The sequence below is a fragment of the Budorcas taxicolor genome, chromosome 22, assembly GCF_023091745.1.
Source record: "Budorcas taxicolor isolate Tak-1 chromosome 22, Takin1.1, whole genome shotgun sequence".
Lineage (NCBI taxonomy): Eukaryota > Metazoa > Chordata > Mammalia > Artiodactyla > Bovidae > Budorcas > Budorcas taxicolor.
The window spans coordinates 37,655,907-37,678,687 of record NC_068931.1 but is presented as its reverse complement, the minus strand read 5'-3'; the positions used below and the strand labels follow the sequence as shown (position 1 = coordinate 37,678,687).

At 35.8% G+C, this 22,781-nt stretch overlaps 1 protein-coding gene across 1 annotated transcript in view; it reads right to left on the bottom strand.

Annotated features, from left to right (window-relative positions):
- SMCHD1 (structural maintenance of chromosomes flexible hinge domain containing 1) overlaps window positions 1-22,781 on the bottom strand; it is a 122,071-nt gene that overhangs the window by 71,832 nt on the left and 27,458 nt on the right. The window contains exons 6-17 of the mRNA XM_052660434.1: window positions 15,685-15,799; window positions 15,452-15,571; window positions 13,960-14,126; window positions 9,955-10,045; window positions 8,822-9,032; window positions 6,746-6,866; window positions 6,485-6,668; window positions 4,341-4,535; window positions 2,519-2,632; window positions 1,639-1,745; window positions 868-950; window positions 585-698 (exon numbers count right to left, since the gene is read on the bottom strand). Coding sequence (XP_052516394.1) covers window positions 585-698; window positions 868-950; window positions 1,639-1,745; window positions 2,519-2,632; window positions 4,341-4,535; window positions 6,485-6,668; window positions 6,746-6,866; window positions 8,822-9,032; window positions 9,955-10,045; window positions 13,960-14,126; window positions 15,452-15,571; window positions 15,685-15,799 — 1,622 coding nt within the window. The remainder of the gene's footprint in view (window positions 1-584; window positions 699-867; window positions 951-1,638; window positions 1,746-2,518; window positions 2,633-4,340; window positions 4,536-6,484; window positions 6,669-6,745; window positions 6,867-8,821; window positions 9,033-9,954; window positions 10,046-13,959; window positions 14,127-15,451; window positions 15,572-15,684; window positions 15,800-22,781) is intronic.

Below are 22,781 nucleotides of genomic sequence, written 5' to 3'. Positions count from 1 at the left end.
ACACACTGTATCTGTAAAATCCATGGACCAGACATGCAAGTACATAGTGGTAGAACAGATTACTGAAAACAAATATTGAAAATACTTTCAGGTGGTCAAGACAAAACCAAGAGATAAGAATTACAAGGTGATTCAAGTTAGGAAAATAGAAGATGAGTGATAATATGTAGTTCTTCTCCCTTTAACAAAGAATAGACCCTGTTTCTCAACTGAAACAAGTACTTCTCACCCATAGGTTCAGAGACACAGTAATTTTGATTTAGAAGGTATCTTAAGGTTTATCCAATCTAAATCCCTATTCAGTACAAACTAATATGCATACACATCGTATCTTTATTTTAGCCCATAGCTTCCTCCACAGGAATATTCAGAATAAAGTATTAAAAAACAAACAAACAAAAAACCTAAGAAAACAACTGAGTTTTTAAAAAATGAATTATTCTTAACACTTTAGAAACTCAACTTCAAAGCACTATCTATCAGATTGCTAGGCCATCAGTAATTCCACAAAGATGTTAAAATATGTATATACATTTACAAACAACAATAAAGATCCAAACATACAAATAAGTGTGTATACTTACAGTGTAATATAACTTTGAGCTCAACCAGGAGTTTCTTTGACCCTCCATGACTTGTTCCTGGAAGCTTCTGCATCGTTTCCCCTTTTTTATTTAATATTTCAATTCTTAATGCACCTATCAGTCCAAAATTAAAAATAAGAACATCTTCGAATCTGATTTATCTGTCAGGTCTTCACATAGTGTTTTAATTTTTTTATCACTTTTTCACCATGAAATGTTAAGAAGAAAAGCATTTTTTCAGTATTTAAAATACACACACACACAAGAAAAACCAAAAACATACCAATGGGGGTTCCAGCAGGTCTGATCTCATTTGGCAATAATTCATCTCCTTCAGGCCAAGTCACTGACAGTCTATCAGGGAGTCTATTATTAAAATAGCATATTAATGTTTCATGAAATGTATTAATTATGGTCTTATTTTTAAAAAATAAAAGTTACTAGAAACTTTAATAGTTCCAATTTTTTTTTTCCAACAGTTAAATCTGAAATTCCGTATGATTAATACGCCAAAGCTTTAATCACTGCTGTGGCTACAAAGTAAAACAAAATCTCTTGGTGTTAAGAGATAGGAATTGTCCCCATTTTTTGAGATTTTTCTACTAATTTGTAGTACAAGCTACCTTTGGGAAGAAAGGATAACTCTACAAACAGAAGAATTCCAGTGAGTTCAGTAAGAATCAAAATAACTGCATCATTAGCTGCACAAAAGCCACAGTTTTTTCGACTTTTTAGTTCTTTTGCTCTTATCTTTACCTCTCACCATTTTCTCCTAGTTACAGGCCAAAGTCATTGCTTTTTAACAAACTTAATCATAGTGCTGTTAACAGTGCCACTGTAAGTGTAAGCTTCCTTATTTTTCTACAAAACAAATACAAGATTCTGTTTTGATACAGCGCTTTTTTAACAGCAAGAAGTTCGTCACAATACACACATCTAAGACTACAAGTGCCTAAATACAAAAGCATAATGTCACACTCACTAATAACTAAAAGGACAATTCCTCTTCAATTTTCTTGTCATTTTTTACCATGCATCTTGGAACATAAATTACCTTGCCATTTCATCTTCTACGTATTTTTTCACAGCTTTCTCAGCAACTGTCCTATCCAGCTTTGCAATTGGCACAGTTTTTATTTCATCATATAGTGCCTGAGGTTCCTGAATAAGCAAAATTTATACCAACATTTCAAAAAGCTATTTAAATTTAGTCACAACAAGAATATTGATTTCTTTCAAAAAATATTTTTACCCTAATTAAGTAGATAAATCATAATAATTTATATTACACCACAGTGTTTATTTCCATTTTTCAGATAAACACCCTAGGCCTAATTAAATACCATTCAAATCTTAACAAGAGCATAGTATCAGGAAGGATAAAGGGCCTCCCTGGTGGCTCAGACAGTAAAGAATTTGCCTGCAATGCAGGAGACCAGTGTTCGATCCTTGCATTGGGAAGATCCGCTGGAGAAGGAAATGGCTGCCCACTCCAGTATTCTTGCCTGGAGAATTCCATGAACAGAGGAGCTTGGTGGGTTACAAGCCCATGAGGTCACAGAGTCAGACACATCTGAGCAACTAACACTTCTTCATAAGGATAAAGCCCCCTCTTGTTTTTCATTCTTGAGATAGAAGTCTGGCTCCAATGTTTATATTTATGAGCCTTGAATGAAATGTGCACTTTAAAATTACTATGAAATTGGTAATAATATTGTAACATTTGATAAACATTGGGCACATAGATGTTAAGTTCTACAAACTACTAAAAACATCAAATATGAAACATAAAACATCATGCTCCCACTCCTATAACCAATGTAAAAGCCAAATACAAGTCAAAAATAGAATACTGTATCTTTAAGAATTAAGCAAAATAAAGTAGTAATACCAAGAGACTTTGAAGACTATTTTGGGTTACTTGGGGATCTTACCATTGCAATTTGAACCTCTCCTCCTGTAGCATATACTTCTCCATCATGATCACCATAGAGAAAAAATTTCACAATGCTTCCATAAAAGAGAGGAAGTGTCTTGATTGTCTTGACCTAACATTCAATTTTAAAACAAGGATTTAGTATTAATATTTACTTAGAAAAACAGGTTTAACAATTACTTTAACAGAACTATTTTATACAAGGGGAAAAACCTAGCATCTATTATCAGAAAAATTCAATGAAAAAAGCACTCTATAAAGTTTATTTGTGAAGCTCTCCACTTATTTGTAACATCTTTGAGAAGACAGTGGCTTCTTCATATAAAAATGTCATAGTTATGCATGTGTCTAAAAGATCCGTAACACCTTCAAATGAATGCAAGCTGTCTCAAATCTCCATAAAATGTTGCTTACCGGCCATGAACAGTAACTTACAAAGTTACTGTTTCTTTCCAATAAATTAGCTCAAAACTTGTCTCTCTCTCTCTCTCTCTCTCTCTCTCTCTCTCTCTCTATATATATATATATATATATATTTTTTTTTTTCCCCCTTACCTGGCCTGAAAATACCAGGAGTAATTTCCACTAGTCCAATTCAAAACTTCTCAACAACAAGGACAGCAAGAGTTTATATCCAATCTATCCCTCCAGCCTCATTTCACTTCTGAACTATTTCTCTTCACATATAACAGTCTGCAGTAACCCAGCTCTGCTGCTTTTCCTGATCACTCCCTCCTTGTAACTTTCCACTCAACTTCACGGATACCTTATTTTCCTGGTTTTCTTCTCTCTCACCATCTTATCCCTTTCTTTCTCCTCTGTCAGCTCCTCCTTTTCATTTTCTAGCTTCTAACTATTGGAAAAGCAGGCTCAAGCCACACTCACTACTTCACGGTGACCGCATCTGATTCCAAAGCTTTCACTATATGATGATGATAGTGTCACATTTGTGGGTTTATTACTACATTCATAATAAACCCACTTCATAATAAACCCACTCTGGGCTTCCCAGGTAGCTCAAAGGGTAAAGAATTTGCCTGCAATGCAGGAGACCTGGGCTAAATCCCTGGGTCAGGAAGATCCCCTGGAGAAGGGCATGGCAACCAATTCCAACATCCTTGCCTGGAGAATTCCATGGACAGAGGAACCTGGTACCAGGGCTCCAGTCCATGGGGTCACAAAGAGTCAGACACAACTGAACAATGTTAAGTTAGTTACCTTCATAATTACCTCTGTAAACCTAAGCCATTACCTCTTTTAAGTTCTACACAAAAGTCACTTCATGCACAAAGAACTGCGTGATTTATTCTCTTATTCCAGGCCCATCCGAAGTCAGAAAACTCTCTCCTTCTAAACTACGAGAGCACCACTCATTCTCTCTCTTCAATGATTATTCTTAGGTCATCTCTATTTTCATGCTGTAATAGCCTGAAGGACACAGGACACCCCTAGATCTCTATAATCTCCATAACACTATCAACAGCACAGTAACTTAGAAGCTGCAGACACTAAAAAATTTGATGAAAAACCATTTCTTCTTATCACATTAAAAAAACAAACCAGATCCTCTATTTGAGTAAACTGAAGTACAGGAAACAATAAAAATTTTGTTAACTGAGCCTTTGGCAAAAACCATTGTTTTTTTTCCCTTAATGTCCTGTTAAATTATATAGTTATAATCAGTTTGGTCTTTCCTTTCTTTTCTGGCTCCTAAGGAGGCAAGACTACATACATTATTTTTGGTTGTTGACAAATTCTAATAACTTTAATTTAGTTTCAAATTCTACTAAAAATTAAACCTAAAAATAAGTTAAACTTACCAGCTGTCCTGTTTTGTATATTTTTCCATCCCATTCTATTGCTGAATAAGTGGCCCAGGGGCCCTGCTTTTTAGAAGGAAGATCAGAACGTGTAATTACTCCTTTAAAAAGGGTGAATTTTATTTGTTTGTCGTACTTTTCATGGCAGTCCTTCAGCCATAAAGCAAACTCTCTGTCAATTTTCATTCGCTGCTCCTGTAAAATTTTAAAATGTTCCACAAAACTTAGCTACTCATAAACAAATACAACCACAGACACTTCTTGTTCATTTCATGTTTCCTTCCAAATACCCACCAACCCCAGAAAACCAAATAAAAAACTAAAATATTTTAATGGCTCTTTCTCCCATACAAATTTAGATTTCTATCAACACATTACTAAAGAAAAAAAATCTTTGCTATCATCCTTGGTCCACAGGGTCGCAGAGAGTTGGACGGGACTGAAGCGACTGATCACACTCTTGGATCTAAGGTTTAAATGGTCAATATCAACATAGATTTCCTTCCCTATTTTAAACCCTAGGATATATTCCCCTCCCCACCAAAAAAAAAAAAAAGAGAAATACTGACTGCCTTGGAAAAGGAGAATTAACTGATTAGGGGAAAAGGGTAAGTGGAAGCCTTCTTAGTGTGAAACTCGCACACTCCAACAGAGAAATAAAAAGCTTTATATAAATTAAGCACAGATTTAAACACATACTTAAACATAGATATGGTACATCTATGGTATTAAAATATCTTGGGGGGTTATTTGGGGGAGAAAAGTTCAAAAAGGCTCTTTTATAAGGTGACAGTGAAAATAAGGTTGAGAAACATAGCTATGGCAAAACACATTTTAAAAAAATTATGCTTCATACATTTATTCAAAAATAGATCATAAAATAAAATTTGCTTTCTTGTAATACATAAGAACAAAATGTGTTATGGCTTATCATTCTTCACTCTGCTGAGAGACCCTAGAGATTTACACTCCAATGTAAGCTACTATACATTAGTTTAATGCTTGTCTTTAGCAGAAGGAGTAGGGGGAGATCATCGCATTACATGCTTTCACAGAAGACAAAGCGTAAAGTTAGAGAAGTTCGTTTTCTCTGTACACCTTACTCCACAACCTACCATTTCCAAATGAAAATGGGGCAAAATTAAAACTGGTTTCAGCTTAAGTTTTTGCAACTTGCAGTCAGATGACCAGTATACTAATCATTAAAAAAAATTAGATTTTAAAAAGTTAATCAAATAAGAAATACATGTACATGGTAAACACCAAAAAATGGCATATATTTTTCAAGGAAACTTTCCCCCTAATCTGTTCCCAGGTACCAACTCCTTCCTGAATCAGTAAATTAGTGTTGTCACTTTGACAACTTGACAATAGTATTGAAATTATTAACTAGGAATGAGACTGTCTGCCTACCAAATATTATGCTGTATTTCAGTCTCAGCCCTCATCTGTATTAGATAAAATTATATCAGATTCAGAATCCTTTTTATTAAGAGCAAAATGAAATGTCAACATGTTATAGGGATATACAAATACTGTGTTATATATTGTGTTTACTGTCCAGCAACTTTAAGTTTAGAATAAATGCATCCATCTCTTGGCAACATTACATTACTGAAAGAGTAGCATCAAGTAAGTTTCTGAGGTGTTTAGGCAAAAGGAAAGTACACTAGCCCCATTCAACTTTTAAAAAAAATTTATCATTCTTTTTCTATTGATTAAAGCAGATTTTAATAGTGATCAATCTCAAATTACCTTTTAGCCCAAAGTATTTCATAGTTCTACCTAAATTTTACCCCCGAAGTTAGATTAAAACTGTATATTTAGGTTACTAATATACAAAGCCTCTCTATTAAGACAAAATTCTTATATGCTCTTCGCAAACAGACATGCTTCTGAAGATTCTATTCACCACGTCAAAGTATTGATGAAGATCTGATAAGTTTTATCCCAGTAAGAGTTAATCAGTTTGAAATTTTTGAGTGAACACATAAATGCTCATGAACTAAAATTTATATTCTTTGGAGTAAATAAAATGAAAAGTATGCAAACTGTCAGTACAAATCTACACTACAAATGACTTTTGTTGAACTTAAAATAGAACACTTCTGCAAATATTCAAAACTTGGTATTTAAAATCATACCTGTCCATTTAAAATCCTTGTAAAAAGGGTGTTCTTGTCTTTCAGTTTTAGCTCAAGATCCATAAAGGTCAGTTTGTTTGTGCTGACCTGGAATTTGTCATTAGTGAATAATGCACCAGATATCCTATTGTAGCACTCAAAAGGCGCAAGCCCTCTCTTCTTAGGAGGAGTACACCAGTCAAAGCTTGAATAAAACAAAATACTGGTTAGTAAAATGGTAAGACATAAAACAATGTAATCTCAGCAAAAATCAGAACTTACTCTTCAACAGATGTATATGGTATTAGCCGTCCATTCCAAAAACATTCAAAAATAGGCCTTTTCCCTCTTGCTGCTTTCTCAAGTATGAAACAATCGTCATCATCATCTTCATCTTTTAATTCTAGGACAAAGCAACAAGTGGAACAAATAATTTTTACCACTGAGAAATCAATTTCGATAAATGAAATGTTAAAGCTTCTTCAGAGAAATGGTAGCAAAAATTCTTATGATCTTTAACACTGTGTTCTGTAAAACCTAAAAGTACCTTTATTCTGTTTGCCCTCATAAAGGCAGATTTTCAAAGTGGCTCCACATTACCAACAGCGATTCTCATTAAAAAGCAATAATTACATACTCATGAATCTGCGTCAGGATTACTATACTAGCTACTGAGCCTGCCATCTGTAAAACCTATTTATAAATACGGTAGCTTGAATCTTGTACCTAAATCATGTCTTACAACTCTGTTGGAACCAGTATACTCACATAAAAATCATCTGGAAAATCTACAATGTCTAGAAACAGCAAGTTTGCTTAGCTTGGACAAATTAATAATACTAATTCAAGTTTATATTATGATACAGTTAGAGTTATATCCTATGTTATAAAGCACAAATGTCTACAACATTTCTATGTTTAGTAACACCTTTTCATATACTCAGATAAATTAGATTCAAGCGTTATGATCCTGATATAGTAATACCTCAGTTATTCTGGCATTAAGTCATTCCCCCTGACCCCCAATAAAGTCTTTTTCTCCAAAAAAAATCTTCACAAGAAGTTCATAAGTAAAAGTTCCTTCTAATCAAAACAGTTCCCTTGCTCTTAGAGAACCCCTCTGATCATCATTCAATTAACTGGCTACTATTTTAAGACATCATTTTTAAGAACTTTATCTTTTTGTCTATAAGCATACCAAAATCACAAATGACAAATGAAAAACAGGCCAGAGACTGAATGGGAGGCAGAGTCACTAAGTAATAATATGTATGAACACTTACTCAACAGAGTCGGGTACTATTCTAAGGACTAGAAGCAGTTTCTTATTCAACCCCTACAACATGTCTATGAGGCAAGAATTATTATAAGAATTATTATTCCCTATTTCACAGATACTAAAGCAGTAGTCTGTCAAATTTTACACAACAGAAAGTGGCAAAGACAGGAGTCAAATCAGGAAATCTGGTTCCAAAACACAATACTAAGGATATACTAAGAAACCATTCTGAATGAGAAAATCAATAAAAATTGAATGTGATCCCAATAATCCCATTAGGACATTTAAATTCAAAGTACAGTACAAAGTGATTCCAAGGTTTATCTAGAAAAGCAAAAGATTAAGAATTATGAATTTTCTCAAAAAGAACAATAGTGTCTTGTCCTACTGATATCAATATACACTATAAAGGACAAGAGATTCACTATAAAGGACATGTTATTCATGTATAAAAACACAAACCATATCAATGCCTTATAGCAAACAATCCAGGTTCTATGTACTTATGGGAACTTTATATTATTATCAAAGTGGTATTTATATATAACATTCAATAACTGGTACTAGGAAACTGGAAAATATTAAGTTAATCCTCCAACAAAAAAGATTACAGGTATATTAAAGATATAAACATAAAATGATAAAAGCTACAGAATCTATAAAAAAAATTATAAAAAAATGAGATGTACAAAGCCTTTCTGCAGCAAGGTCTATCAGAAAGCATAAAGAAAAATACCAATGTGACTACATAAAGTTTAAAACTACTTTATAAATATCTACAAAGATAACAGGAAGACAACATGGGGAGTATATAAAGAAATACTATGTGGTACATAGCTAAAAGTTCAGTTCAGTAAGAGAAGTACGATATAAGAACACATAACGTTTCTTAGCACCACTGCTTTATTTATCTGGATGTGAATATACACAATAATTATAAAAACTACAACTACCTTAACAACTTAAGACCTGCATGAGGAAAAAACGTTTTAAAATTTATCTAATCTTAAGCCTAACTGATAATTAAGAAGATAAATCACAACTTTGTATTTTGTAGCTAAGGTAACAGATTAACATACTTGATGGAAAGCATGGATCATCAGGGTAGGTTTCTCTATCATATAAGAAAGGGTGATATCGGATAATCCCTTCCACTACACCATCTCCTTCAACATGAGCCTTGAACTCAAAACTATCAGCTGCTGTATTTATATACAATGTCTGCATGTCATCTTGTATTTCCCTCAGGTTGATAATCTTAGGTGTCTTCCCCTTTTCAAACATAGAAATCTAAAATAAAAATAAAACAAAAACAATTAAATTCAACAGCGACTGCACTTTTGTTCTCATCTGTGATCCAACAACAGAAAGGCAAAAACTATTTTTATTTGTATAAATAATCATCTAGCTCAACAAAATACATATATATTTCTATCTCAGTTAAATAGGTCTAAGGAGCGTCTTAATTAAGAAATATATTACTAAAAAACTGAAAGTAAGCAACGAAAGAGCCGAAGGTATGTAAGTCACAAGTTTATTTCATTCAAGCTTTCCTCTAGAGGTGTGTCTGTCTGTGCACTCAGTCATGTCTGACTCTTTGCGACCCCATGGACTGTAGCCCACCAGACTCCTCTGTCCATGGAATTTCCCAGGCAAGAATACTGGAGTGGGTTGCCATTTCCTACTCCAGGGGATCTTCCCAACCCAGGGACAGAACTCGCATCCCTTATGTCTCCTGCACTGGCAGGTGGATTCTTTACCACTGGCATCAGCTGGGAAGCCCTAGAGGTAGGAGGTAGGATAAAGACAGGGAATTCCGCCTGACATGTGGGCAAGGATATGGAGAACTCAACATTCAAATGTTCTGTTCTTCTACATCTTACTTATTTTTTCCTTATTAAGAGACTTCTGCGAACAAAAGGGAAACTGTATCTTTTCTTCCCTGCTTTTGAGACATGACATTCAGTAATGGCTCCTATTTCCATAGAAGACAAAGAAAATAGAAACCAGATACTATAGTAAACGAGAGATCCAGAAAAGTACACCTTAGGAATAATCTCTTTACTCAGACATCAAACTAGAGAAGTGGTCTGGTAAAAGACAAGGACGAGAAGTTGCTTGTTTACTGACTGACTTTTCTTATCCAGATTAACTTGGAACTAGAACACAGACCTAATATTTCATAATACTTTAAGAAAGAATTTTATCTTACTTCAATATCAATGTTGTTGAAAGGTCCAGCTTCCTTTGATGTACGTTGTTCATTCCCTTTTGGACCATGGATGTAATAATGATAAATATGCCTAAAATATAATACAATAACTTTATACTTTTAATTCACACAGAACTACAGTTCATCCAATCTTCTACCAAAAAAACTTTATTACCACTATTGGCAGTACCTACTAGGTGCCACACACAATATTAAGCATTTTTAAACATAGTAAACCACATAATGGTAAAAACAATCATGAGATTCAGGTATTATTTCCCCTCATTTTATAAATACAAAAGTTGGAAATGCAAGAAAATTATTTAATTTACTTAAGGTCACAGAATTAGAGTGTGAGGAAATTCAAGCCAAGTCTTTTCAACTTCAAATCCCACATACTTAAAGTGTATTTTACAAAAAAAAAAAAAAACAAACCAAACTAGAACTACAAGGTGAAAGTGAAAGTGAAGTCGCTCAGTTGTGTCCTACTCTTTGCGACTCTATGGACTGTAGCCTACCAGGCTCCTCCGTCCATGGGATTTTCCAGCCAAGAGTATTGGAGTGGGTTCCTTCTTCACGGGATCTTAGCAACCCAGAGATCGAACCCAGGTTTCCTGAACTACAAGGTAAGAGGCTATAATTCTACTTGTCAGGAATTTTCTAGAAAAGACTCAAATATCAAGGAGTGTACACAACTGGGTATTTTTAACTTATGTCCCTAACATGAGAGTATCATTCTGTCTCATCTTTCTCCTCCTGTAGAAATGAAACAATCTTAAGCCAATACTCCTAAAATTAATAAATTCAACATCATCCCATCAAAAACCACCACTTCAGAAATTTTTGCTATTTTGGAAAATGTTTAAAAGATTATACTCTGGGGAAATTATTCCCATCTCTCCGTATCACATAGCCCATCTGCAATCATTCCTCAAGCAGTAGTATTAAATATTCCTTCATACAAATTTTTATCTTTTCAGTTCAGTTCGGTCACTCAGTCGTGTCCGACTCTTTGCGACCCCATAAACTGCAGCACGCCAGGCCTCCCTGTCCATCATCAACTCCTGGAGTTCACTCAGACTCACGTCCATTGAGTCGGTGATGCCATCCAACCATCTCATCCTCTGTCGTCCCCTTCTCCTCCTGTCCCCAATCCCTCCCAGCATCAGAGTCTTTTCCAATGAGTCAACTCTTCACTTGAGGTGGCCAAAGTACTGGAGTTTCAGCTTTAGCATCATTCCTTCCAAAGAACACCCAGGAATGAACTCCTTTAGAATGAACTGGTTGGATGTCCTTGCGACTCTCAAGAGTCTTCTCCAACACCACAGTTCAAAAGCATCAGTTATTCGGCACTCAGCCTTCTTCACAGTCCAACTCTCACCTCCATACATGACTACTGGAAAAACCATAGCCTTGACTGGACGGATCTTTGTTGGCAAAGTAACGTCTGTTTTTGAATATGCTATCTAGGTTGATCATAACTTTTCTTCCAAGGAGTAAGGGCCTTTTAATTTCATGGCTGCAATCACTATCTGCAGTGATTTTGGAGCCCAAGAAAATAAAGTCTGACACTGTTTCCACTGTTTCCCCATCTATTTCCCATGAAGTCATGGGACCAGATGCCATGATCTTCGTTTTCTGAATGTTGAGCTTTAAGCCAACTGTTTCACTCTCCTCTTTCACTTTCATCAAGAGGCTTTTTAGTTCCTCTTCACTTTCTGCCGTAAGGATGGCATCATCTGCATATCTGAGGTTACTGGTATTTCTCCCGGCACTCCTAATTCCAGCTTGTGCTTCTTCCAGCCCAGTGTTTCTCATGATGTACTCTGCATATAAGTTAAATAAGCAGGGTGACAATATACAGCCTTGATGTACTCCTTTTCCTATCTGAAACCAGTCTGTTGTTCCATGTCCAAATATCTCTTCAAAATTACACTAAATGTCCTAATTTAAAGCACTAAAAAAAGAAATCACTGAAAATCTTAAGGTCTTCCTTCAAACATCTCAAAAGTGTTAACATCATAAGTTTACAAGCATATTTTAAGAAAGTGTGCTATAAATAGCTTACCAAGTGTATGTTTCTGTCATTCTTTTTAAGAACAAGAGTTATGTTATAATTATATTATGTACACTGAGTTCTTTCAGTTAAGAGAAATAATAAAATAGCTAATAAACAGTCCAAAGTCCTATTTAAAACTCATGTTACAGGGCCAATAAACATCAATATTCAAGAAAAAAGGCATTCCTAAAATCAAATTTATTTCTTCATAAAAATTTTTAACTGTTAATATGTATTTATGTACAAAACAATCTTAACAGCCCTTGAGTAAGTAGAAAAAATATGAAAAGATACCTTATTTTTAAACATGAATTTTGTACAGCATACTCACTTTTGGAGACTAATTCAGGCTAATACAAACTATGGAAACAATCCAATCTATACCATATAATTACAGAGGAAAAAACTTAACAACCTTAAATATATATACTTCTGATTTGATCTAACAGAATATGTACTCCCTAAAAGTTTTCCTCAAGTAGATACAGAAAGGTTTATTTTTAGATTACTCATTTCATACAGCACATATGCATATTTTTATTTTAACAGACTCAATATATTCATTCAATAAACTTTTACTGAGCAACTACAATGACTCATTGGAAAAGACTCTGATGCTGGGAGGGATTGGGGGCAGGAGGAGAAGGGGACGACAGAGGATGAGATGGCTGGATGGCATCACCAACTTGATGGACATGAGTCTGAGTGAACTCTGGGAGTTGGTGATGGACAGGGATGTTAGGGGAAGCACACTGATTGAAACCACCCACCCTGGCCAGGCACCATAGTAACCATTTGCATGGGTTGTTTTATGACAGGAGATCCTGATCAGGAATATGGAACTAACAAGCCACCACCAACCGGAAGAGTTCGGGAAAGGTCTAAAGGAGACACCGCGTGTCCGTCCACTTCCCAGAATCCCTCTCGCTAGGATCCATCTTGGCTGAGTGATGCGTGGGCCACCAGTAAAGACTCCGGATTAGAATGATTGGCTAAAGACCACTTGGAAACTAATCCCATCACCATAAAACCGAGACTATGGCAGAGCAGTTCTCCTGGGTTTCCTTACCCTACTGCTCTCCACCTGGGTGCCCTTTCCCAATAAAATCTCTTGCTTTGTCAGCACATGTGTCTCCTTGGACAATTCATTTCCGAGTGTTAGACAAGAGCCCAGTCTCGGGCCCTGGAAGGGGTTCCTCTTCCTGCAACAGGGAGGCCTGGCGTGCTGAGATTCACGGGGTCACAAAGAGTCGGACATGACTGAGTGACTGAACTGAACTGAACTGAACAATGAAACAGGAAACACTGGGGATATAACAGTGCACAAAAAACAATAAACATCCCAAGGTGGGAGGCAGACAAAAAAAAAATAAGTAAAATACATGGATTATAACTCATGCTGCATAGCAAAAGCACAAAAGGGGGATCTGGGATTGATTAGCTGAACTGGATAAACTCTTAAGTTTATTTTAAATGTTATCACAGTTGTCAAAAAGCATGGGCCTCTTATTTGTAATGACCAATATATTACATGTATGCAAAGTTGCTTCAGTCATGTCTGACCCTTTGTGACCCTACGGACTTTAGCCTAGCAGGCTCCTCTGTCTATATGCTTCTCCAGGCAAGATACTGGAGTGGGTTGCCATTCCCTTCTCCAGAGGATCTTCTTGACCCAGGGATCGAACCTGCATCTCCTGTGGCTCCTGCATCACAGTCAGGCAGATTCTTAACCACTGAGCCCCTGGGGAAGCCAAGTGACCAGTAAATATTTACAGAATAGAGAACCATTTTAACAGCTAACATCAGCGTAATGGTTCCTATGCTGAGGGAAGAAATGGGATAGGATCAAAGCAGACAGCCAAGAGGTTTCAATGTACCTGTAATATTTCCTATCTTAAAAACATGATAAGAAAAAACATGTCCTGGATCAAATGTAAAACACTTACGTTAACTGTCTGGTCCAAAGATGGAAATAATTTTTCAAGTACTGTATGTGTTCTGGTTGTACCCCTGTGATAACCACAGCAGTAAAGCTATCTTTTTCCTTCTCCTCTGTGATAAGATGATGTAGAAATCTTTCATCATCATTTGTAATGTGACTAGAATCAGACGGCTATAAGAGTGAACATAAGTACATAAGATTACATGCACCTCAAATGTAGTTAACAAACAAAGTTTACATCAACCTTTAACATTCACTTGGATAATTTCAAATACAGCCTTCAAAAATCTTTTGGAGGAAAATCACCAAATACAAATCAGCTGAGTATGTGACAAAGCTGTAAGGACAGAGAGCCTTTTACGGAGATTGCTAAACTGGCTTACAAAAAGGAGAATCCTACACCATAATGCTAAACCAATTGTAGAATCATAAAGAAAAGGGAAAAGGAAAATAAATACTGAATTTAAAAATACCTCCCAAATTGAGAACATTTACCCTAAAGTGGAATGAGTCCTTGCTTGGGGTACCTACCACTTAAGTTGGTCAGGACCAATGCCCAGCCGGTCCACATTCATTAAAACTAGGATACAGCCTGAACCCAGCTGACTTAGCCCAAAGGCACTGTGTTTAAAAGGGAGTAAAACCATCCTGGGCCCCAGGCCACTTTCAGAGAATATCTATAGTTTGTGGGGGGAGGGAAGGATGTGTTTGAGGATAAAAATTTAAAACTTCTGTTTTTATTTTACTATGAGTCTGTATATTAAAAATTGCATGCATATGTATGCATATATGTACTATGTAAGTTGCTGTACACATAAAAGCTTACAAGGATAAAGATACACACTGAACTATTAGGCAAAGTGACTTTGTAATAAACACCATAAGCATTTATAAGTTCCAATTCCTTATAAAGTTAGACTAGGAGAAAATTCAACTAAATATATCATAAGGACTTTCATCTGGCATTTGAGACTATTTTTATTTTCTTTATAAAAATTTTTACAATTTACTTTAGAATCAAAATTTTTTTTTTAATTTTTACCTTTAAATTTTAAAATGTTTCAAAGTTGAATGAGTAATACAACAAATACCATGTGCTCACCATGATTCAAATTTATTAACATTCCACTTATTAAAATGAGAGTTTGAATGCAAATTTAATCACTGTTTTGTATTCTACTTCTGTGATTATTATACAACAAATACTTAAAAACTCAAACTCAGAGCAAGGAAACAGTTTGTAATCTTATGAACAATTTCCAGGAAGCTGACTTGGCTTTATGAGAAAAGCTATTTTCTAAAAACTTTAGCCTAAGAAATTACACTAATGATCACTTTTGCTATTCACAAAGTTAAAATAAAAATTTAATTTGAAAATTCCATATTTTCAAGTTTTTAAAATAACATAAATATCTTAGAAACTGAAAAAAAAATGTTCTTGTCCCATCATCCATCCAAGGTATAAATTTACACTTAATGAGTTAAATGTACTGTACCTTTCTGTTTCTAATAAATCCGCTATATATTGCCTCTTTATTTTTCTCCTTCTTCTCAAAATCTTCTTTAGAAAGTAAAAGTTCATGAACATCCTGGGAGTCTGCAGGCTTACTTATCATCTGTTAAATATTAAAAAGATTACCTTTTAAATTCACAAAATTGAAAATGAATAATTAGTCAACTTCAAAATATTTTGACCAACTTTCACTTTTAAGAAATCTTTTTTACTTACTCTGGCTGACTGTCCAACAAAGAAAACAGCCTGCTTGCCCCCAACACCAAAATAGGAAATATCACTATTTAAACTGCGAGGTACTGGCAGTGGTCGAACATATCCTGAATGATCACTAAAATAAAACATTACATTAATGCAGTGTTATTAAACAAACGACTTAGGTGCTAATGAAAACTGTTATAGCAGTTTTATTAAGAGTTAATAAAATGATCCCCAAGCCAGATAATACCCCTATTCAAATGTAAAAGAATCAGAGCCAAAAGCCAAAACAGCATCTAGTCCAAAGGCTCTCCAAGTTTGTTACCCAGGCCAGCTGCATCAGCAAACCTGGAAATTCTAAGAAATGCAAATTCTTGGGCTCACCCTCAAGTTAGAAAATTTCAAGTATCTGTAACTCTACAGTCTTCCCTTCAAAATCCTTTACTCATTCAAAACTCATTAAAATGCTGTCTCATGACTAGTGGGAATTACAACAAAGAGATTCTCATTTCCAGGTGCTTCTGGCTCTGTCACGTCTGACTCTCTGTGACCCCATGGACTGTGGCCCACCAGGCTCCTCTGTCCCTGGAATTCTCCAGGCAAGAATACTGGAGTGGGTTGCCATGCCCTCCTCCAGGGAATCTTCCCAACCCAGGGATCAAACCCAGGTCTCTTGCACTGCAGGCGGATTCTTTACTGTCTGAGCCACCAGAGAAGCCCTCTCATTTCCAATGGATTATGACAAATGAAGAGCTGAGACTCAGCCTCTGATTGCAGCATACCACCACCGTGGAGAGCAGACATCCCTGGTCTCTTGTAGGGAAGATCTCCAGGGACACAGTTTCCCAATATAAGACACCCACAAAACGGGGGTGAGGCTGGAACCACAACACCAAGTGGAAAGGTCAGAGAACAGTGCACAGCTGGAAAGAACAGATACACAACGGAAAAAAAAAAAAGAATGAAAAGTATCAAGTGGGACTAGGAACAAGTAACTAAAAGATAATATCTTACACAAGTTTAAATGCAGTTCAAGAAAGAGAGGAGAGAATGAATAGCTGCAAATATTCTCAAATCACTAAAAGGCACAGATCCACAGATTCAGACCAAAAGAGCCCAAACAGGAAACATAAAAAGAAATCCACTTCACAGTGAATACTAAAAACAAAACAGAATAACTAGAAAATACACTGAGAAGATAAATGGCTTCGCAGGCTTTGACAGCAACAATATAAGACGGTGGAATATTATCTCCAAAGAGCCAAGAGAAAAATGTCAGTATAGAACTGTGAACTAGGGCGAAACCAAAAACCAGACAAAAACCAAGGGAATTTACCATTAAGAGATTTGCTCTAAAGCAATGTTCCTACAAGCACAATCTCACTCACATGGGAATAATATTATCAGTACACAGGTTAATTTTTTAAATATATGTTAAAATTTTTAAATTCTTTGTTAGAAAAAATGTTGTATGTAATTTGGGGAATTCCAAGTCAGACTTGAAATACTATACAACAGCAGTGTAACTCTGGGAACCTCCCTTATGGTCCAGTGGTTGAGAGTCTACCTGCCAGTACGGGGGACACAGGTTTGATCTGTAGTCCAGGACTCCATATGCCACAGAGCAACTAGGACCGTGTGCCTCAACTACGGAAGCCCACATGCCCTAGAACCCATGCTCTGCAATGAAAGAGACCAATGCAAGGAGAAGCCCACACATCCCAACTAGAGTGGCCCCCACTTGCTGAAACTACAGAAAGCCCATGTGCAGCAACAAACACAAGCATAGTCACAAAATAAATATCCAGAAAAACATCTACTTCTGCTTTACTGACTCTACCAAAGCTTTTGACTGGGTGGATCACAACAAACTGTGGACAATTCTTAAAGAGATGGGAATACCAGACCACCTGACCTGCCTCCTGAGAAATCTGTATGCGGTCAAGAAGCAACAGTTAGAACTGGACATGGAACAACAGACTGGTTCCAAGTCGGGAAAGGAGTACATCAAGGTATATTGTCATCCTGCTTATTTAACTTATATGCGGAGCACATCATGATAAATCCTGGGCTGGATGAAGCACAACCTGGAATCAAGATTACTGGGAGAAATATCAGTAACCTCAGATATGCAGGACACCACCCTTATGGCAGAAAGTGAAGAAGAACTAAAGAGCCTCTTGATGAAAGTGAAAGAGAAGAGTGAAAAAGTTGGGTTAAAACTCAACATTCAGAAAACTAAGATCATGGCATCTGGTCTCATCACTTCATGGCAAATAGATGGGAAGCAATGGAAACAGTGAGACATTTTATTTGGGGGGGCTCCAAAATCACTGCAGATGGTGACTGAAGCATGAAATTAAAAGATACTTGCTCCTTGGAAGAAAAGTTACGACCAACCTAGACAGCATATTAAAAAACAGAGACATTACTTTGCCAACAAAGGCCCATCTAGTCAAAGCTATGGTTGTTCCAGTAGTCATGTATGGATGTGAGAGTTTGGACTATAAAGAAAGAAAGCTGAGCACCAAAGAACTGATGCTTTTGAACTGTGGTGTTGGAGAAGACTCTTGAAGAGTCCTTTGGACTGCAAGGAGATCCAACCAGTCCATCCTAAAGGAAATTAGTCCTGGATGTTCATTGGAAGGACTGATGCTGAAGCTGAAAGTCCAATCCTTTGGCCACCTGATGCAAAGAACTGACTCATTTGAAAAGACCCTAATGCTGGCAAAGATTGAAGGTGGAAGGAGAAGGGGATGACAGAAGATGAGGTGGTTGGATGGCATTACCGACTCAAGGGATATGAGTTTGAGCAAGCTCCGGGACTTGGTGATGGACAAGGAGGCCTGGCATGCTGCAGCCCATGGGGTCGCAAAGAGTCAGACATGACTGAGTGACTGAACTGAACTGAAAACTTTGGGAAGGAAGTGATTAGAGATAAAGTACTCTAAATTCTTTAATATGGGAGAAGTGAGATTCCTGAAGATAAATATGCATTTTTAAATTTCAAAGACAACTAGGAAAATAAACATATAAATTCTAAAATATTAAAAGAGAAAAAATGTAGAACAGTGTTTTCAAAAGCAACAACAAAAAGTTGCAACTAATTAAAAAAACAGAAATAATGGGATAAAAATATTTTAATTGGTATAAAAAGTTTTCACCTATGTATCAATTTTCAAAATAAAGACAACAATGACCAGGTCAAACAATGTAATACTAGACCTACAAAACAAAGCACACAAACAATAGCTCCATTCACAAAATACAAAGCACTTGCCATACACAAACTCAATCTCCACATAACAAAACATAAACCTGCCCCCCACAAAAAAGCATGCATATATGCAAACACTCCACACAATATACAAATAAACCACACAACATGTATGCACATTTACAGTGCTCCAACACACACACACAATGTCTATAACATCAACAATAAAAAGAACATCTTAAAGAGACAGAGAAAACAGACAAGATATAGTCTGAGAAACAAAAAATGACAACAGACTTTTCATTGTAAAATACGCAAGTCAGTAGAAAATGGGAATGGCATTTCCAACGCCCTGAAATTTTTTAGAAAGCGAAAGTAAAACTTGCTCAGTCACGTCCAACTCTTTGCGACCCTATGAACTATACAGTTCATGGAATGTTCCAGGCCAAAATACTGGAGTGAGTAGCCTTTCCCCTCTCCAGGGGATCTTCCCAACCCAGGGCTCGAACCCAGGTCTCCCACATTGCAGGCAGATTCTTTACCAGAGTCAACCTAAAATTCTATACGCAACGAAAATTTCTTTAAAAGGGGAAAGGAGTAAGGAGAGATCCAGACTTTATCAGATATTCAAAAGCTGAAAAAACTTACTGACAGCAATCTTGAATTACAACAACTGTTGAAAGACCTTCAGAAATGAAAATTATACTGTGAATTTAAACAAAGGAATGAAGACTACCAGAAATGGTAAATATGTGGATAAACATAAACTGACCCAGAGACTCAAACTGATGCTTGTATATGAATGTTTACAGCAACACTATTCACAATATGCAAAGAAAGGTAAAAACAAGACAACTGTCCTTTAACCTATGAATGCAAAGAGGTAGTATAGCTACATAATTCAGCCATAAAAAGGGATGAAGTTCTGATATAAGCTACAACATGGGTGAACCGTGAAAAAATTATGCTAAGTGAAATAAACCAAATAACAAAATGAAATAAACAAAATGATAACTAGTGTTTGATTCCTCTTAAATGAGGTACCAAGAACAGGCAAATTCACTGAGACAGAAAGTAGAACTGTGGTTATCAGCAGCTGGAGGGGTAGAGAATACAGAGTTACTGTTTAATGGGTACAGAGTTTCAATTTGGGGAACACAAAAAATTTTGAAAATATGTTATCACTGCAAAACATTGAATATAATTAATGTCACTGAATAATACACTTTAATGTAATGCTGTGTTTTTACCACGTTTTTAAGAAAATGACTGTTAAAAAGACACTCACAGAAACAGAGCAGAAAAGTGGTTGACAGAGACTGGGGAGTGTGGGAAATAGAGGCTGGTAAGAGTACAAAATTTCAGCAGGAAGATGAATAAGGCCCGAGGAGCTAATGATATAACGTCATATGTACAGCCAATAACACTGTATTGTGTAACCAAAATCTGCTAAGAGAGCAGAACTGTGATAAATTAAAGATGTATACTATGAATCCTAATTACCAGGAAAACAACAGAATAACAGCTAATAAATCAATTAAGGAAATAATAGAGACACACATACACATATACTTAATTTGAAATAAGGCAAAAAAAGGGAAATGGGGGGTGGGGAAGATAAATAACAAAGATGGTAACCAAGCATACTGATAATCACATTAAATGTAATTGGTCTAAAAAAATAAAATAAAATAAAATAAAATAAATGTAATTGGTCTAAAGAAAGTGAAAGTTGCTCAGTCGTGCCCAACTGTTTGCACCCTGTGGACTATAGAGTCTATGGAATTCTCCAGGCCAGAATACTGGAATGGGTGGCCTTTCCCTTTTCCAGGGGATCCTCCCAACCCAGGATTCAAACCCAGGTCTCCTGCATTGCAGGCAGATTCTTTACCGAGCCACAAGGGAAGCCCAGTTGGTCTAAGCATCTCCATTAAAGGGCAGAGATCATTAAATTTCAATATACAACTAAATGCTGCCTCAAAGAAATTCTTTAAATATAAAGAGACAGATTAAAAGGTTGGAGAAAGAGTTGTCAGTTTAATACTAATGAGAATGAAGCTGTAGGAGATATATGAATATTAGACAAAGTTAATAAAACAGCTGGAGAAGGAAATAGCTACCCACTCCAGTATTCTGGCCTGGAGAATTCCAAGGACTGTACAGTCCATGGAGTTGTAAAGAGTCATACACAACTGAGCAACTTTCATACACACACAATGAGAGTAGCACCAGGAAATGAAGGACGAGCAATGAAACAAATATGCAGGTAAAGAAAACAGACTACTCTTCTCTGCTTGAGATTTTAAAATTACGTTTATGCTACTGAAATAAAAATAACATTGTGTGATGTAGTTCTCAATGTGTGTAGCGCTAACACTTAAAACTAAATAATCAATGGGAGAGAGTTAAAATACCTAGATAATTTGGTGAAATTTCTATAATTCACTTTAAGTGGCCAATGTCCAGTATTCCCTGGAGAAATCATTAAAAAATAAAGGATATATTCAAAAACACTATAAAGAAAAATGGTATAGTAAAATAAGTTCAAGTAAACCACAAAAAGGCCCAGAAAAGACAAATGCAAAACAAAGGGAACAAACAGAAAAGTTAAAACAGGACATATCTGAGTCCGAATGTATCAATAATTACAGTAAACTGGCAGACTGAATTTAAAAATGACCCAACCATATTTTGTCTATAAAAAACTCATTACAAACATAATGATATAGTTATTTTAAAAGAAAATAGATATGAAAAGATATACCAAACATGAACCAAAAGAAAGCTGGAATGGCTACAGTGGCACATAAAATACACTTCAGAGCTAGAAATTCCAGGGACAGAGCAGCATTATGGAGGAGAGGTATGGCAACCCACTCCAGTATTCCTGCCTGGAGAATCCCCATGGACAGAGGTCCTGGTGGGCTACAGACAACGGAGTCGCAAAGAGTAGGACACAACTGGTGACTAAGCACAGCATACAGCAGCATTATAAAATGATGACAGGTCAGTTCACAGAAAAGTTCTAACGATCCTACCTGTGCATACAGAAAACAACACAAGTTAAAAGATACACAGAGCAAAAACTGTGAAAACTGAAAAGAGAAGATCAACAATACCCCTAAGTCACTGCTACACAGAAAACCAACAAGGAAAAGAAAGAACTGAACGATATCATTCACTGATGGAATCTGATTGAAACTTACAGAACACGACTCCCAACAACAGCAAAATATACATTCTTTTCAGGGACACAGAAAATTCACCAAAATATAGATCATATCCTACATTATAAAACAAATCTCAACAAATTTAAAAGAACTGAAACAATATAGAACATGTTTTCTGACTATAAGTCAAACTAGAAAGGCAAGAAAATCTATTGGGAACATCTGGAAATTGAACAACACATTCCAAAAAAGATCCATGGATCAAAAAAGGAAGCGGCAAGGAAAACAAAAGTTACACTAAAATCAATGAAAGTGAAATTAAAAACTCTTAAGATTCTACATCAAGATACTACCAAAAAAAAGCATGTAAACCCAAAGTAAGAAGGGCATATATGATAAAGAGCAAAAATCAAAGAATCTGAAAACAGGAAAACAGAAAACAAACCAAACACTGGCTCTTACAACGTTACCAGTAACTATATGCCAATGAAATTGAAAATTTAATGAAATGGAGTATTTTCTAATAAAAACAGAAGGTACCAACACTAAATCAATAATGGAAAGCCAAAATATGCTTACAACCCTATAAAGAAATCAAAGCAATAGTTAAAAATTCCTCCCACAAAAAACATACCAGACCCCAATGGTTTCCCAAGTGAGTTTTATCAAACTTTTATTAAGTGGTTTAAAGTATAAATTATAATTTATCACTTAAATGGAAAATAATT